The 17960-nt window shown below is 37.9% G+C and overlaps 1 protein-coding gene across 2 annotated transcripts in view; it reads left to right on the top strand.

The window, feature by feature from the left end:
* LOC136247455 (dynein axonemal heavy chain 1-like) overlaps positions 1 to 17960 on the top strand; it is an 83486-nt gene that overhangs the window by 1846 nt on the left and 63680 nt on the right. The window contains exons 4-17 of one of the 2 annotated variants that reach the window (XM_066039169.1): positions 109 to 386; positions 642 to 794; positions 1299 to 1463; positions 1576 to 1739; positions 2281 to 2561; positions 3476 to 3633; positions 3831 to 4048; positions 4207 to 4374; positions 4716 to 4846; positions 5163 to 5313; positions 12476 to 12672; positions 12721 to 12946; positions 13484 to 13603; positions 14162 to 14244. In XM_066039169.1, coding sequence (XP_065895241.1) covers positions 109 to 386; positions 642 to 794; positions 1299 to 1463; positions 1576 to 1739; positions 2281 to 2561; positions 3476 to 3633; positions 3831 to 4048; positions 4207 to 4374; positions 4716 to 4846; positions 5163 to 5313; positions 12476 to 12672; positions 12721 to 12946; positions 13484 to 13603; positions 14162 to 14244 — 2493 coding nt within the window. Of the gene's footprint in view, positions 1 to 108; positions 387 to 641; positions 795 to 1298; positions 1464 to 1575; positions 1740 to 2280; positions 2562 to 3475; positions 3634 to 3830; positions 4049 to 4206; positions 4375 to 4715; positions 4847 to 5162; positions 5314 to 12475; positions 12947 to 13483; positions 13604 to 14161; positions 14245 to 17960 lie in introns of both variants that reach the window. The other variant, XM_066039168.1, reaches the window with a different exon arrangement.

Below are 17960 nucleotides of genomic sequence, written 5' to 3'. Positions count from 1 at the left end.
GTGACATGCATGTTGTTTGTTTGTGTGTGTGTGTGTGTGTGTGTGTTTGTTTACGCATATGTATGTAAAGCTCATTCACATACTTATTGTTTGTATATAATTCTTTAGACGTAAACGACAATACAAACAAGAAGATCTCAACCAGTTACTCAGTCACTACCAGATCAACAGTGACGATCTTGTCCCTCTACCTCGTGACAAGAGGAAGAACAGTGCTACCCCTAATTCTAGTGTGTCATCTGGTGCTAGTGTGGGTAGTGGTGCAACGGTCAAGGGTCATAGTAGCAGACCACAACCAACGTTCCCGACATTCCTACCCCTAGAGGTGTTTGATAATACTGAGTTTGACTGTAGGACACCTGAAGAGTGGCTTGCACTAGGAATAGGTGAGCATATGTGGTCCTATATACCTTATTATTGAATATTGTTCACATTATTATAATCAATGCACATAAATGCTTTAAGACATATGGCAACTTTTATATTTATGCAACCAATATTAATTGAGTTTTGACTGTTAGTGTGTCTGTTTGTGGGTATAGAGTAGCACGTGTGTGCGCGTACGCGTGTGTGTGTTTGTGTGTCCGTTTATAACCTTGTCATGGCACCACACTGCACTGTTGTAATACCTCTACTACTAGATGGTGATAGACATAAGCCAGTTCCAGGGATGGCACTACTACCAGTATTAACATCATCCACTAGTAGTGATGATAAGGTGACTGCTGGACTAGCCCCTAGACCACCATCAGGTGCCCCTCCTGCTAAGACCTCCACTGGAAAACTGCCCTCCCGTAAGTTGACTGTTGGTACTAAATCCACTGCTATACATACTGTCATACACACGCATAGACAACATATGCATGTACAAACACATTGTATGTACATACAACAACACAGATCTATACAGTACGCACATTGTGCATACAATGGAACCTGTTAACTTGTACACTCTAAAAATGAGGACGCCTACAATTCAGACACTTATGTAATGAATCGAAGGTCCCATCCCTTGTGATGTACTGTACATGGTTGGTTGGTCTCAAAGTATCCAATTCCACTGTGCAAACCTGCTGTGGCAATATACAAAACAACATGTACAGTATTGTAAGGCTTATACTGTCTTTTCAGTTTGTAGTACAGCCAGATCAGTTGCAAGACATCCTATGGTGGAAGTTTTCCAGTTTTAGATTAGGAATAAGCACACCAGCACATTCACTCTATACAACAGTAGTGTTGCAATTGTACAGTAGTTACTAACAAAAGAATATTCCATATGTTGGTGTATTGTTCTATAGGTCAGTACAAGTCATTGGGCTCATCTAAAGCAGTCCAGTTCTCAGAGAAGCCAAAGCCATCACGTTATGACTGGGTGCCAGTGGGAATGTTGGACTATAACTGTGAAAGGAAGTTATACCTTGTGAAGAGGGAACAACCCAGTGAAGTACAGCCAATAAGAGGAGGTGTGTGTGTGTGTTTGCGAATGTACTGATATGATTATACAAAGATGTGTATACTCATGTGTATTTGTGGTACGTATAGTATGCATGGTATAAGACCTCTGTACCTTCGCAGGTAAGAAGCCACCATCAGGTGCTGCTGCAGCATCAGACAAGAAAGCCAGGCCAGCTGTCAGACAAGGATCAACTGACAGTAGTGGTAGTGGATCAGGTGATGAGAAGAAAGAACTATCTTCCTCGTCTGAAGATGTTGAAAATGTTGTGACTGAACAAAAGCAGGTGTGTAGTTTAATGTATTTTTACAGACTGGAATTGTACAGGGTGGGCTTGAAACAAACTCTTCAGAATAAACCAGGTATAACATACCTTAAGAATCTGTGTCAGCTGTTGTTTATCCAACCTTAGTGGCCTTAAGCAATGATAAAACACTAAATTTATTTAACTATGTGTCCAGCTAGAGTTGAGGCAACCTCATTGTTAGACCTTGCCACAAAGAAGGAGCAAGCTACGTAGACCTTGATGAACACTTGTTATAAAGAGGAATCATTCATATTATTTCCAAATGCAAGGTCAGGTTCACATTACTGAGCATTCGTGGTGTGACTTTGTAGTATGGACACTCAGCCACATCAACAACAATGGATAATTGAAGCCCATTCATTTGTATACAGTATACTGTTTAAATACTCTAAGTCTACTTTTGTTTCAAATTTGAGGGTTGGGATCTATTGTATCAGTATTCATTTATTCCCATATGTATCACGTGAGCATCGTGTGCTATGTACTTGTGTTATACCATTATCTCAACATTTCTACACAGTTATTTCCAACCATTCCAAAGATTGGTTCCAACATTGAATCAGAGGATGATATACATTATTGGATACCTCGTGTACGACTGATGTTCCTCGCTGAAGACCCAACAGTGTTTACACGTCGTGTTGCCCACGCTCACATGAGCAGAGCAAAGACTGAAGCATTATTAAGATATCACCTGTATGTGGACTGTATGCCAACTGATGAGATGGCTGAACTGGACTCTGATTCTGTACAGAGGATTGTGAGTACTGCTCGCTCTTCACCAAGACTGAAGCAAGATCAGTACGTGCGTGTGTGTGTGTGTGTGTCACTGTGTGTGTAAACTTTACTTCACTAAACAGAGGCTTATATGGCAATCTATGACATCTAGTAGTATACATACACTACAGGTTTTTGCAATTGAATTCGTCGCCTTTGCGATTGAATTCGTCCTGTTTGCAATTGAATTTGTTGGTATTGCAATTGAATTCGTCCTGTTTGCAATTGAATTCGTCGGTTTTGCAATTGAATTCGTCGGTTTTGCAATTGAATTCGTCAGTTTTGCAATTGAATTCGTCAGTTTTGCAGTTGAATTAGTCGGTTTTGCAATAGAATTCGTCGCGTTTGCATTACAATTCGTCATAAACAAAACGGCTCCAAGAAACCAACCGTTCATTAAGAGATGAACTATTTATGCCTTGGAGAGTTACACTTGAGACACTAGAAAGTAATTGGAGCTGGTAGTACGCGAAGTTGATAGCTGTCTGACAAGTTAATTAACTTGCTCGTGAGTGACCACACCCATCGCGAATGGTGTAGTAGAGTTTGGAATGTTGCTGGATAGGCTGTAGAGGAAGAATTATTGCCTTATAAAGAGTTGTTTACTACTGTTGTACTTGAACAAGTTCTTGTAGCAGCTGCTACATCATGTTTTCGTGTTTCCTCCAGCTGCCATTCTTGTTACAGATGAATTTAACTGCAAAAGCGATGAATTCAATTGCAAAACCGACGAATTCAATTGCAAAACCGACGAATTCAATTGCAAACGGGACGGATTCAGTTGCAAAAGCGACGAACTCAATTGCAAACGGGACGAATTCAATTGCAAAACCGACGAACTCAATTGCAAACGGGACGAATTCAATTGCAAAGTCGCCGAATTCAATTGCAAAAACCTGTAATACTATATGATCATGTATTGGTGGTCTCTATTATAGGATGGATGCAGTGTCGGAGGTGTTATGTAAGGAGGTGTGTTTAGAGTTTACCCGGTCACACAATAGGATATTGTTTGATAAGACGGTGACAGCACAACCTGATCTTTTCCCATTTGTGACATTACCCGACCCTGAACCTGAGGTGGTGCCTGAAACTGGTTAGTATACTAAGTGTCAATTTACAACTGTTGTTGAATTGTGTGTCTTCCGTATGTAACCATACATGTAGTTTTTTGTTGATCTCCAAATAGTCTAATAGTACACACACACTTTTCACCCCTATAAATCAATATTTTTTGAATGAAGGTTCAGATTTGTATATCTTAGTACATTTTTCTACTACTTTTCTTTATAGGTATGTGTCCTGAGGTTCCATCATTCCCCTACAAGCAGATCCGTAATCGTTTCAAGTTCTTATCCCTGTTAACCAGCAAGGAGGCAATAGATGCCCTCAGCCATGTCCGTACTGAGTGTGGTAGGGTAGTGAGTATGCACCTGTTCCATCATAGTGGAGTAACTAAACATCTTAAACTGGAGGAGTTTCAGCAAGCTCAATCACAAGCTACTATACAAGTGTGTTTGTGTGTATGCATGTGCGTTTGTGTGTGTGTGTGTGCGTGTGCGTGCACGCGCATATGCATCTGTGTGCACGTTCATATGCGTCCGTGCATGCATGCTAAATACAGTGTACACGTATATTTTTAATTCCAATTGTTTTGTACTCCTTGTAGGTACAGACCTACCTGAAGGAGACATGGCTACCTACTCTGAGAAACAGAGTCAGAGATAGTCTACAAAGTGTCAACAAGGGATGGTTCAACCTACAGGAGACTGACTATGAGATATACCTGCAGTCCAAGCTGAGAAAATTAATGGAGTTGATTAAATTCTGCATGCAAGTATGTATGTGTTTGTGGGGATGGGCCTGGCGTCAACTGGGAAAGCAGCTCACCCAGTTGTAACATTGGTAGGGTAAATCAAGAACCAAATTCCAACTGTCCATGCCTCACACAGTGGGTGAAGGTCCAGGTTGGACTTTTAGTGTCCACACATTCACCTGTAGACATGGTACAGCCTCCTGCAAGTTACTAATACTAGTCCTGCTCCAGGAGGATTTTCCTGTGCTGACTCAATCAAAACACTCGAGGTGTCCCAGTGCTGGTTCACTAAGCAGGAGTGGCCGGCTTTTCCTTGTTGTGTTTGTTTAGACCAACCATTACACACTTTGTTTCGTCACCAGGACACACTGAGGACACTAGTACAGAGCTCCCTACAACAGTTTTGTGATATGATCCATGATGCCACATACAGTACACTGGAACTACCAGAAGATTTTGAATGGCAAGGAGACCTCAACCAGTGTGTATTCAAGTGAGTAACAATAACAATTATAGTGTAGTAGTATGTATGTATGGTATGCACTGTATAATAGCGTCATCTTTCTAAATGACCATTGTACGTATTCGCCAAATGTGTTAATTACATGTGCACAGTTAAGTTCAGTTCTCATCAGTGCTAGCCTAGAAACCACTTAGACTGCTGAAATTAAAAATTAAGGCAGCTCTTGATTGAATACACTTGAACATCATCTCAAAATCTCTATCATAAAACAAAAAAAATGTGTATATGTTCAGTTAAAGCAGTTTGCAATGATAGTACACTACTGCATTATTGCATGTTCACTTAGGCCATTACGAGGGACATTGTTCTCACTGGACCTGATCATTGATGCTAGTGGTATCCACTACAGTACTCCACTGGAGAACTTTGAGACCACATTAGTGGCCATATTTGATAAGGGGATTGCTGTCACCCAGAGTATTGAGCAATTAGAGAAGGTACGTGTGTGTTCGTGTGTATGTGCATGCACGTACATGTGTGCATGTACTTTTATTTTTTCTTGGATATTTTTTTCTCTATCATAATCATTTTTTGCATACAATGGCTATAACAGAAATCTACCATCACACATTCACTTTGTCTACAAATACCCATGTGATGAAGATGCGTGTGTAGTTCTTTGTGCGTTATGTATAATTTATACTATAGATTATTTGAAAGCAAATAAATACATACCAATGACTTTTACAATACAAGTAAGACACAAAAAATGACAAAAAACGACAGAAAAAAAAAAACAAAACAAAAACAACAACAAAAAAAAAACAGCACATTTAGTCACCAGTGTGCATTTGTTAACCTTGTTGGCTATTGTCCATGTCACAATCTCGTGGTCTGATCTTCATCTCCACAAATGGTACACCATGGTGATTTGCACCATTCAAATATAACCTAAGCTTTGAGTATATTGTGTTCAGTTCAAGATGAGTACAATTGTTGTACCACCAGCCTCCTCTGTGCTGAGCCTCACAGTTAAAAGAAACCAAATCATGGTCTCGATCGCGAGAAGAAAATTTCATACCATTTAATGGTATACCCTCGTCAAATATATCAGTTAGTCCAGGACTATTGAATCCTGATATTGTTAATTGATATTGTTCTGCTGCCGTTCCCACTGCAAACTGAGTGTAGTGAAGATAAGATCTTGTTCCATTAGCTAACTGGTAATCTAATCGAAGCTCCCAATTTCCTTGTTTGGTTAAGCAGTTCATAGATCTTAGTCCAAGCCAAAATTCTCCGTCAAGGCCACCAAAGCCATCTTCATATTCTACCCAGAGTCTATTAGTGAAATCAACACTTCCATCTTGTCTCCTCATAATAACAGTCCATCCTCCTCCTCCTGAGGTAGTATCACAATATATTCTAGTGTTGGAACACTTTACTCCACAGAAGTTACCAATAGTGTGTAGACTCCTGAACTCTTTACATTGTAGTTGTTGTTATTGTAGCCAAGACAACAACAGTTGTGACTGAATTTGACAAAACAAGGCTTCGACGCACAAAGCTTTGTTAGGAGATATGGCGATTTTAAGGAATCATTGTGTAATAACTTCCCAGTGTCTACAGCTGTGCAAACAAAATTTGCACCGATTGTTCATCTGTTCAGTAGCTATCACTGAGTGGGTGGATACATTTCCGATACCCAAACTTTGCCCTGTTTTGAGCAGCTTTTTTCGAGCGGGTAATAATATCACAGATGGTAGTAATAGGGTGGGAGGGTGGGGGTGGATGGTGGTCTTAATATACGGGTATAAAATGGAGTAAGAAGACGATTGGAATCCAGAGGCCAAGTTTGGGCCCTCCATGGCCCTCAAATTACTCCAAATTGACTGAGAACACTATTGGCGAGCTCTCTGTGAAGTCCCAGCTCACTACACACCATTATCACAAAGCCATGGCCATTTAATGGTGCCAATCTCACACTCGTGGCTTTGACAGGGTCGGAAGAAAGCTGCTACAGAAACCAGACTTGTCAGTGCTGAAGGAAGTACAGTGTGAAATATGATAGTGTATTAGACCAGCAATCCATTTCTGGTAAAATCGTAAGTTTGATTTTGTGTGTGTGGAAGCCTTGTTATATGAAATCCGGTCACAGTTATCAATAGGTCCGTCATTAGTTTGACACTCTCCATCAACTAGCACTACTAGACTGACTAGGGCTACTAATGCTATAAGCCTTGCCATGATTCTTTAATTTCTCTATTACTAATGTATTTTAATAGTACTGCATGTTTAGTCCTTTTATACTTCCCCACTTGTCTTAAAATAGCCTGGGTGATGTAATTTATTCCATTAATAAGAATAGAGTGTGCGTGTACTACCACACACACTACATTACACACGTGTGGTTCTAAAGGAGGTTTCAGCAGTTTCCGGAGACCAGTCAGCTGCGAATCTAAGTCTACAATGAGTTGTGTTTCTAAAAAGATTGTAATTTTTAGTGATCAAACTATGTACTGTAAACTTCTTCACTCCAGTGCAAAATTACTTCTCCTGAGACCTGAATGTGTTAAGTGCCTGTAAAATATTTATTGATTAAGCTATTGTGACTTCCGCAACTCTTCAATAATGCATCGAATCTTTCTGTACAGACTAGAAATGGTAAGATTTAACTGAAACGATTTATTAGAGTGATTTTATTCATATTTAGCTAAATACGTAGCTTTAATTGAAATGTCTCCACCCCTGATGGACTTTTCTACGTACCTTTGAGCTGGAAAACAGTCAGCAAATTTACATTTTTCATTCTTTAACCTGTAGCCATTTAAAAAAAAACAGCAACAACAACAACAAAAAACACATTATCCAATAAACTAAATTTTGTGCATGTCTCTTTTTTAATCCTTTGAACCCGGAATTAATTTTAAACGTGAAAAGATACATAACTGTGAAATATAGGCATAGCATCAGGTTTCAGTTACTGTAAAACAGGATATTATACGTACATGAAATAAAACCTAATTTCATGTTCTACAATAACATGAAAACAGTTTTATACAATACTAGAGAGCACTTTTGAAACAAAGCGATGAACTGCCGACATTGTCTTTGCTTGAACTTGATGGTATTTTTAATGATACAAGCGTCCATTATAAGATCACGTGTACACCACTGGATTCTGTAGTGCATGAGGATTCTATGTCGCTTAGTTTAATGCCATAGCACAAAGTATGGCAAAAATATTCTTTGTTTAATGAAGCATTGTACAGCCATGATGGACATGTGATGAACAAGGCTGTTTTTAAAGTGGTATGGTGAAAGGCGTTGTACCCATCTGCATCGATGCTTGGTGTCATTTTATCGTGGAGTTGTGAGTAATGTAGTGACTGTGGGATCTTTCTATTGATAATACTTGTGAAGTTATTTTACTTTGTATAGAGGTATGCGTCAAAGCCTAAATATAGGCTTACCAGCTTCGAAGAGTTAGCCCATACTATACCAATAAACAGGTTCGATGCACTATAGATGATGATTTCCCCTCTATCTATTATAGTAATCCCTTTTAGCTTCTAGTATTTCTTTACACTTGATTGTTAATGTCTTTTGTAACATAAATGAACTTCTATAGCACTGCTGCATCAAAGGATAGAATGGTTGGTACCAGATGGATGAGAGGTTTTAACACTGTTCTGCCTGTTACTCAACGCTCAGTTAACAATACTGTAGCCTTCAACCAATCTGCTTACTTTGAATGCTTAAGGCGCGGTGCCAACAAATAGTCAATTTTTATCACAAATTCATTTACAAAGTGTGAGTGCAAAAAATCACATTCCTTTGGTGATTTTGACAGCCAAGTGTATCATAGAGAATCTTCATAGAATCTGGTACCAAAGTTTTGTCCTTATATCACTGAATGCAGCCATTATAAATAGTTACTTGTATGTTCTTAGTCTTGTCTTTCTGCCAGGCTGTTTTTGCATAGAGGATTAGAATTACGTTCTAGGTTGGATACTCACGCAGTTGGAAAAAAAACATAGTTATTTTATTGTGTGTAGCATGTACATGTGGTTGTTGTGTGAAAGAACAGAAGTCCAACTCTACAAAGGGATATTTGTCAGTGTATATATTATACCATACTTCCTCGTATAAAAGCCGGATTTGATTAAACGCCTGTCTCAATTATAAGCTGGGGTTTTGTCAGCACCTTCAGAAAATAAATGCCTGGTCTCAGGTAGAGTCCTGGGCTATTGCTTGAGTCTATTATCAATGGAATTAGTTGCTTCCCTTGCTTCTTCATACTGGTCAGTTTAGAGCCTTCTGAGGGATGAAGGTACTCAAGTAATCACATGAGTATTCCGGGTGAGTCCACATGCATACAGATATGTATGAAATAGCTATTACCCAGCTTTGCCTACACTTGTTTATATAGTCAACACACTGTATCGCTGTTTCCTATGTCTTAGCATTACAGTAATCCTGTTCTACCACCACCCAATTTGATTAAATGCTGAGTGTCGGTTGGACCAATTGAAAATATACGCCTGGTCTCACATTAAAGCAGGCCGGGTCAAAATGCTGGGAAGGAAATAAAAGCTTGGGTTTTTGTACAAGGAAATACAGTACATAGTTATATTATTTAAATAGCCACAATCTAATGTTTTTTTTTGTCTTTATCAACTTTTTTCTGGGTGGTGACATTCTCTCAAGATTAGTAGAGAAGAGGTATAAAGTGTGAGGTGTCTGTGTTGTGAACATTGTGTTAACAATCAATCACACTTTATACTCTATCTACATTATGGCTTCATCTACTAGTAATAAAATAATAGCAGGTATTACTGGTACTTCAGTTTAGTGTGTGTGCAGTTGAAGATCTAGTGTTCACAGTAGTAGAGCTAATACAGAAGCAACATGAGTGGGATGAATTACTCTGGACCAGGAACCAGCCAAGAGATGGATGACCAAGGCCCCGATCTTCCAGGATATGTTCCCTACCTATCTTTGGCATTCAAGTTGATTGCTCCAGCCATCTTACTACTGTCTGGCTCGGTGGTCTATACCATCAAGACCACAAGAAGTCTACACAAACCTCACAATATATTTGTTATCAACCTACTGACAGCTGGTATGATAGTTATAACAATTGACTACGTGATGGCTGCCACTATGATTACCAGTTTTGCTCTTGGCGTAGAGTTTTTTTTTGTTAGTTGTTATATAATGAAGCTGCGGCTGATCCCATATAATGTAGTTAATTTGTCATATGTGATAATCGCAGCTGACAAGGTAAGATGTATCCTTTCAAGTATAAGAAGATAATGACACTTCGCGTTGTAGCTGCTATAATCATTGGAGCATGGCTGATAGCTATCCCACCTGCTGCTTGGTCGATTATATTTAATGTTGATGGCATCATGGAAGTGCCACAATTTGGTGCTGGAAATGTGTCCATTGAAGCTATCTTCCTCTTCGTATTGCTGTCGTTTGTTGCAGCTATTCTTACCGTAGTGCTCACTGTTTATTTTGCCATGAAATTTTATCAAGTTGACAGGCAAATCAAACGGGAAACCGGATTAGCAGGACCAAGTGGAGAGTTTGAAAGGATCACATCTCTGAAGAAGAAACAGCGCAACGTCAAACACATGAAGAAGTCGATCATCACAGTACTTGTCATTGTCTTTGGCAGCGCAGTTATCCCTATCTTAATGACACTGTTGCACGTTGGGGGAAGGTTTTTCATTGAGTCGCATGTTTATCAAGACATCATAGATTATATCATTGCTGTAAACATCGGTTACATCATGCGATTCTTCCATCCACTTGCATATAGGCTGTACTTCAAGCAAGTCCGTGAACCGATGAGGAGGTTTTGGAGGAAAATTGTTAAGATGAACAAAGTCAACTCAGTTGCTCCACAATCATGAAGGACAACTTGAACCTGACTATTTTAGCAGCATGTATGTAATTACACTCGGTTTTAACTGCTGTATATTAACCGTTTATTATGTAGCTGTAGTATTTACCCAGGATATCATTTACAGTGCAGTTCGGATGCGACGTCCTACACTCGCATGCTTTAAGCCACAAGTGCATGTTGACCAGCTTCTCAGGAATGCTCTCAAATATGCGTAAGAGGAGGAAACGAGCACTTGCGAGCATTCCTTAACTGTTTGGCCCTGAATGTCAATGCAGATTCACCTTATGTCACGTTTGATCACGTACGCTATGATGTTTGGATAAAGCTTAGAAAATGGCTTTCAGCTACAGAGTAATGTGTAGTAGTGTACTATATCAGGATTTTGATTTCAATACGATATCGATTGATAATTAGTGAAATATAAAATATCAAAATTTTTGATTCGCTTTTGATAATTTATTAATGGTGTGAGTGGACTAATTGCGTGGGTGGCCGATGCTTATAAATTACAATTTGTTTACTGAAATCATTGTAAAGCATCAGTAATAAGCCTAAGAAACTGGTAGATAAGCTTTAAAAATGGATAAGTTGCACAGAACTGACCTTCATTTCTAGCATGATTTCTTACTTATATAATCACCCATAAAATACAGCTCAATATTTCAATGATTACAATAAAATATCGAATATTCAATAGTAATCGAAATCAGCAATTGTAATAGTGAAATTTGATATGATATTGATATCAAAAAATTATCACTATATCGATGGTTTTTCAATATATCGCATACCACTAGTATTGTGGCCCAAACTGTTTACGTATAGGACATTCTATCCATGAGATGTATGAATTTGAACACAAATGTGTTGTGAGAGCCACTATAGTGACGGTTACATTAAAACAATTTTTGGGGGCAAAAGGTTAAATCAAAGGTAGGAAGTACTCACAAAATGCACTCAATTTGAAAAAACAAAAACAAAGAAAAACTTCAGAAGGTGTGGTACCACAATCCAGCAGAGTCTCAAGCTGTCTCCATTTATACGCACGCACGCACGTACACACGCATGCGCGTGCACACACACACACTGTGTTTTATAATGTTTGATTGTAGATATGCCAAATCGTTCACAAATTTTACAGTCATGGGTACTTTGCTACGTACATACATATGTAGCTGGGTAATTCAATGTAATATGAGCATTATTAAGGCTGAATATACTACAGGTAAACAATTCCAATGTAGTTTCCTCTGCCAATAGTAAATATCAAGGAGGTTGTACCATTCCTGTGCAATGAAGATAAAACAGAATGTTTATAACAACATACTAGAAATATATAGGCAACGTCACAGCATATAGCATCTTAGAATTGCTCTAGAAAATTCGTAGGCTATTAACACACACAAACATTAGCGTCAACTTATGAGTATAACACAAATGATAGTTTCTTCAAACTAGAGAGTAATATGCACACAAGTGTCTTGAATTCTGTTAGTATTATGCGTGTGAGTTTCTCTAAACTTATGAGCAACATACACGCGAGTATCCTCCGATGTGGTCTACACTTGAGTCATGAGTGGGATGCTGCATTTTTATTCTGAGAGAAAGAAATATACTTTTAAGAATGCTTAACCTACATGTATGCAAGTGTAAGGAAATTAGAATTTACAAACTATAGTGCTAACTATAGTGGTTTAACTTACATACATACTTAGTGTGTAACATGTATTCACATTCTATCACAGATGGTTGTTGATGGCAAGTTCTGGAGAGGTACAGCAGCTCTATTAGAATCAGTTGGTGCTCGTGAGCCTCATATTAATGAGATGAGGGAATACATCAGACATCACATCAGACAGGCTGTCATACCACTAGTAGCATATGCCAAACAGTATGAACCACATCAAGCCTTGATCAACCTTGTCACTGCTGAATATATTAGGTATGGCTGTATTGTGGAACTTCAAAATGTACTCATTGTTCCTTGTAGTGAATTTGGGTCAACTGATAAGACGGTTGCTCAGGTGAAGGCTGAGATAGACATGCAGTTGAGAGAGAAAACTAATATTGAGAAGACATTACCTCAGAGTATTGTGATTGGACCATTTTATGTTAACTGTGATACAATCAGACAAGCACTGAGTAAGAAACGTAAAGAACTGGCTAATGCTTTATTGGAGTATGTTGTGGATAGACTACGAGATAAAGCTGAAAAGGTGTGTGCGTGAATGCATGGTTTGTGTGTGTGTGTGTGCGTGCATGCATGTGTGTGCGTGCGTGCGTGTGTGTGTGTGTGTGTGCATGCATGCATGCATGGTTTGTGTGTGTGTGTGTGTGTGTGTGTGTGTGTGTGTGTGTGTGTGTGTGTGTGTGTGTGTGTGTGTGTGTGTGTGTGTGTGTGTGTGTGTGTGTGTGTGTGTGATGTGTGCTTATAACATGGAATCATTTTATGTACCCAGTTAGCACAACTCCAACCTGTTATATATCCAAACTACTTCATAAACAACACACAATAATGTTACAACAATGTAGACTAAAACTAAATACCACAATCAGTTACTCAACTTGCCACTATAAATATAGGATGAAGAGCTATTTAGAGAGTAGGTAATCAGGCTCCTCTGTTTTTGTGATATGCAATTTTTGAGAGGGTTTCACAAATTCAGTGAAAAACCTGTATACTAAAAATGAAGTAACCAAAAACTTTTGTCTATGTTTGTGTCATCTACAGTACTGATATACATATTCACTAGGTTACTGAGTGTTTCAAGGAAGTATCTCACAGACTATTTGAACGCCCAAACTCTATTGAGGAGTTAACAGAACAAAGAGAATACATCACTACTATACCTGAGAAGGTCACTGAAAATCAAGTGAGTTAGTACTACTTAGCATGGAGTGCATTTAACGTTGTATACAACGACGTCTTTCTGCCTTACTGTCCGTCACTCGTGTTGTATGATCAGACCCAACTCTGTGCATGGTGTTAGTCTAGTCCATTCTGTGTGTTGACATGATCTGAAATTCCGACATACTTTAGAAGTTGTAGCTTCTAAATATCGCATACACTGTTAACAGTTACATGGGTCCTAAGTTTGAATCACACTTGCAGTGGACCGTCAATATGTTTTCTGTTTACTATTTTACACATGCTGGTATGTGGACTTGCAGGTGTGAGTGGCCATGTTCATTTGGGGATGTGTTTGTTCCATATTTTGTATCTGATTTCCTTATTTTTAAGCTTCCTTTTCATCCTAACCCAATGGTAAGCAGCTTCAAATAGTAGTCACAGTGCTTATTCAAAGGCGGCATTTATACTCTATCTTTAAAAGCACAGTGTGCAGTGTTTTCATGACATGTGCAGTACTTGCCCGCCACTATCATACTCTCAGTGTAGATATTTCCTGTATTAATTCAGCGTAATTGTGTAGGTGTTAATTGATTTGGTGATGCAAGAATATGATCTAGTGGAGGATTATTACTACCCTCTGAGTGATGAGGAGTTTGATAACCGGTAATTGTTTGTTTGTTGTAGTTATGTGTCTGGGCGTACATTGTATGTGAATTTAGGTTTAGTATATTTATGAGTGTGTTATTTATTTATTTAAATGTTTTTCGACACACAGAATTACAACATTACATAGCATGTAACGTGATTATTAGATACAATTTTTTTCTCAAAGTGGTTATAAAAATAATTCTGCAGTTTATATTTGATTGTAGCAGGACATAACAGTTGTGCACATTCGATTTAGAGATGGAGTAAATTTATATAATTTTGTGCAGTTGCTGTAAAGTCAGTTTTTTAGTTGTTATGATTTTAGTGTTGTAGTTTAGAAGTTGTTACCTATCTGTGTTGTTTTCTAAATTAATATGTGTCATTTGACCTTTAAAACTCAAACCCACAATCGATATTTACATGTACCATTATATAAAGGATGATGTGAAACTTCTCAGTGTGACTGTTTGTTTTATGACTTGAAATGTAGCTGATTTTTTGGAAAAGGCAAATCTCATGCTAGCGAAGCATCGAGTGCCTTTGATGGTAAATAAGAAATGTGACCTGCTGTGTGAAAGGGAACGTAACCTGTTCACGTAGTTCTGCTTTTGAGATATAAATGTCATTAAAATGTAATGTGTAAAAGGCATGTTCTACATGTTATAGTTATACCTGTTTGTTGTCACAAAGAGTGCCACGTTTATGTGCATGTGCAAGTTAAACTCCGAAAAGTTTGTTGTATAGCTACAAGGCTCCCAGTGCAATAATTTCTACTAGGTGAAAATGTTTTTACCTTATTTATGTTGGAGAATAGTGTGGCTATCAATTACAGGTGTTTCTCCTGACCATATAGCTCAAAATTTGAACATATTCATTCAAACTGTTTATAGATATATGTACGCTAGTAAGCCAAGTAAAACAAGTCCAGCTAAATGCATCAAGTCTCGATCTAACTGTTATAAGCAGTTAAATGAGCTAAGTAATTTGAAAACTAACGGAGTCATTACAGAAGATGAGTATGTTATTAAAAAAGGACAGTAGTGGATAGTTTCTAGCAGATAGAATAAGCATGCTTCTCCCACACCGCACTGGTTTAACCTTTGATGTAGATTTTTTTTAATATGTTATGCTTATCTATTATGCAATGTGCATCTAAGTATTGCGTTTATTTATTTGTGTTCTAATAAGAGTCTTGGCATTACCCGCTGTGTTGTATCAAGAGTAAATAATGTTTATTCTTGATAATCGCTTTGACACCTCCTCCAGTATGCTAGATATTGCCCGGTGAATATACATGTTAAACCCCAAGTGGAGCTTTTGAACACCCACACTAAAGTGGTATAAATATAATTTTATGCAAGTTTTAATCAGAAACAGTTAAGGAAGGCTTGAATTGAAATACATATCTAATATACCAGTGGATTCACCTGTTCATGGAAAGTGAGTATATCTTTGTCTCTGTACCATTTTGTCTATGTTGTAGTAAAACGTAACTTTATTGTTGTTGTTTCTAAGCTTAAACAATCCTCTTGCTTAGTAGCATGGAGAATTTGAGCCAAAAACTGTACCTTGGTGAATGTCCCATTTCATGGTGGATAGAATGGCACAAATCCCAGCTCTGTAGCCCGTTGCAATTATGATCACTTATGAACAAAATATTATTGCCATGTATGCATTTCAAATGACCGATTTGTGTAAAAGATTAGTCACTACAAATACCCGTGGTATTCTTCTACATGATCATTAATCACGTGATAATACGCTGTTTAATTACTTGTTGGAATTTTATTTTCAAAGAACCGGCAGCAGGACTTGGAAATTTATTTTCGATCATAAGGGCCTTTTGAAACATCCGAAAATAAAAACCATTCGAAAATAACCAGCTATACGGTACATATGCCAATGCAGCAACCTACCAATGGGTGATGTACAAACAGTGCCCCATAGCCAGTACTAGCCAGTGGAAGTGATACACATACACAGGCAAACAGTTTAACTGGTATATGACAATCACAACACTACAATTTTGGATTAAAATTTTGCATACACAACTTTGTATTGGGCATCACATGCTAGCTGTTTTGATTGGCATTAAATAGAATTGTATTGTTTCTATCACCTCCACAAAAACACCCGCCCTTTATATGATTGTCTCTCCGTTCATCTATTTCTGGTGAATCTTAGGCCTTGTAGTTTTCTCAAACATTACTTATTATTTACTTATCATGTCGTAATTTTAACCTCATTTCTTATTATCTATAGTACTTGATTGTATAATAAGGCTTTCAGTACAAGTGCTGAAGGTCTGTAGGACACCTGATTGGCTGATTCTATAGCCTGTTTTAAAGTTGTACGTTTGAAAAGGTCGAGAAAGGAAAAAAATCCATGACTGGAGTCTGGACCTGGGCAGCCTCAAACCTGCAGCCATCCGATTAGCAATCTGGTTTGTTTCTGTAGCCCATGGGTACACATGTCATGTTCATTCACTATGGTAAACTTGAACAAGATTATTGTAATTTCTTCATCTAATGCGTATCTCCCAACTATTAATGCACATCAATACAGTACAAACACTTTGCATGATAGGAATCTTGTGTGCCATTGTCTAAAGCATATAACAACTATGACATCTTCAAAGAATTAAAACTATAGTCAACTCTTATTGTTTTGAATAGAAATAACAGTATAAACTCAAACCCATAATCGATATAGACAAGTACCACTATATAAGGGAGGTGATGACATAAGTGGTTTACTTATAAACATTTAAACATACTTGTTTTTTTTGGAAAAGGTTATCCTTAAACAGAGGTATAGCCTTTGAGAATAATATAATGAAGAGTTTCTGAGTTTTATAGTGGCCATTGGTAAATAATTTTTGAGGTTCTAGTATATTGTTAAACTGTGACTTCGCTTTTGGACATTTACTGTATAAAGCTTTTGTAAAGCCAAAAATGAATTATTCTTTCAGCTAGCTTACTTTCTGGGACAAGGTAAATGTAAATAATGAAGGATATGTGCATTTAGAAATAATAAGTCACTCTCTAGGGGTCCAATGGATACAAATACATGAAAATAGTAAGAAGAAAATGTCCTGACTGCCTTGCAGACTCCTGTTAACGTTCAAGCGTAAATCAGATGGCTGTAGGTTCGAGGCTGCCCAGGTCCAGATATGGATGTTTCTTGTTAATGTAAACATCTTTAGTGGGACTACAGGCCTTCAGCACTTGTGCTGTAAGGCCTTCTGGTATACAGTCTCTACCTTACCAGGTACTTTAATCATAATCATAATTATTATTTGAACAAATTTGATCTATATAATGAGATTAGTGGCGTGCACAAGAATTTTTGATGGTGAACGGCTACTGTGAATCCCATTCCGAAAGTACGGGTTGCAAATGTGGCTCGCACTATTAACTCACCATGTGAACTAAGGATGGGGCTCCTCGTTCCAGGCACTTTGTTGTGCATGTAAAGGAATCTATCGCTCTGGAGAAACTCTCTTAACCACTCTACTTTTTGCAATTTGCACTTTCTATGCATACCTACAATACATTCATTCACCATTGTGACGTCACATTTCTATTGGAAAATTTTTCGGTCGTAAAGTTGTGCATATTCTCTATTGGCTGATAAAACTTTTGACGATTGTAATGCTATTAGCCAAAGTTTTTCTATATGGTATAAATGGTACAAGAATTATTTATTGTGACCAACTCAGTGAAAACCCG

This window comes from Dysidea avara, chromosome 2, assembly GCF_963678975.1.
Source record: "Dysidea avara chromosome 2, odDysAvar1.4, whole genome shotgun sequence".
NCBI lineage: Eukaryota > Metazoa > Porifera > Demospongiae > Dictyoceratida > Dysideidae > Dysidea > Dysidea avara.
This window is presented reverse-complemented; position numbering and strand designations above follow the sequence as displayed.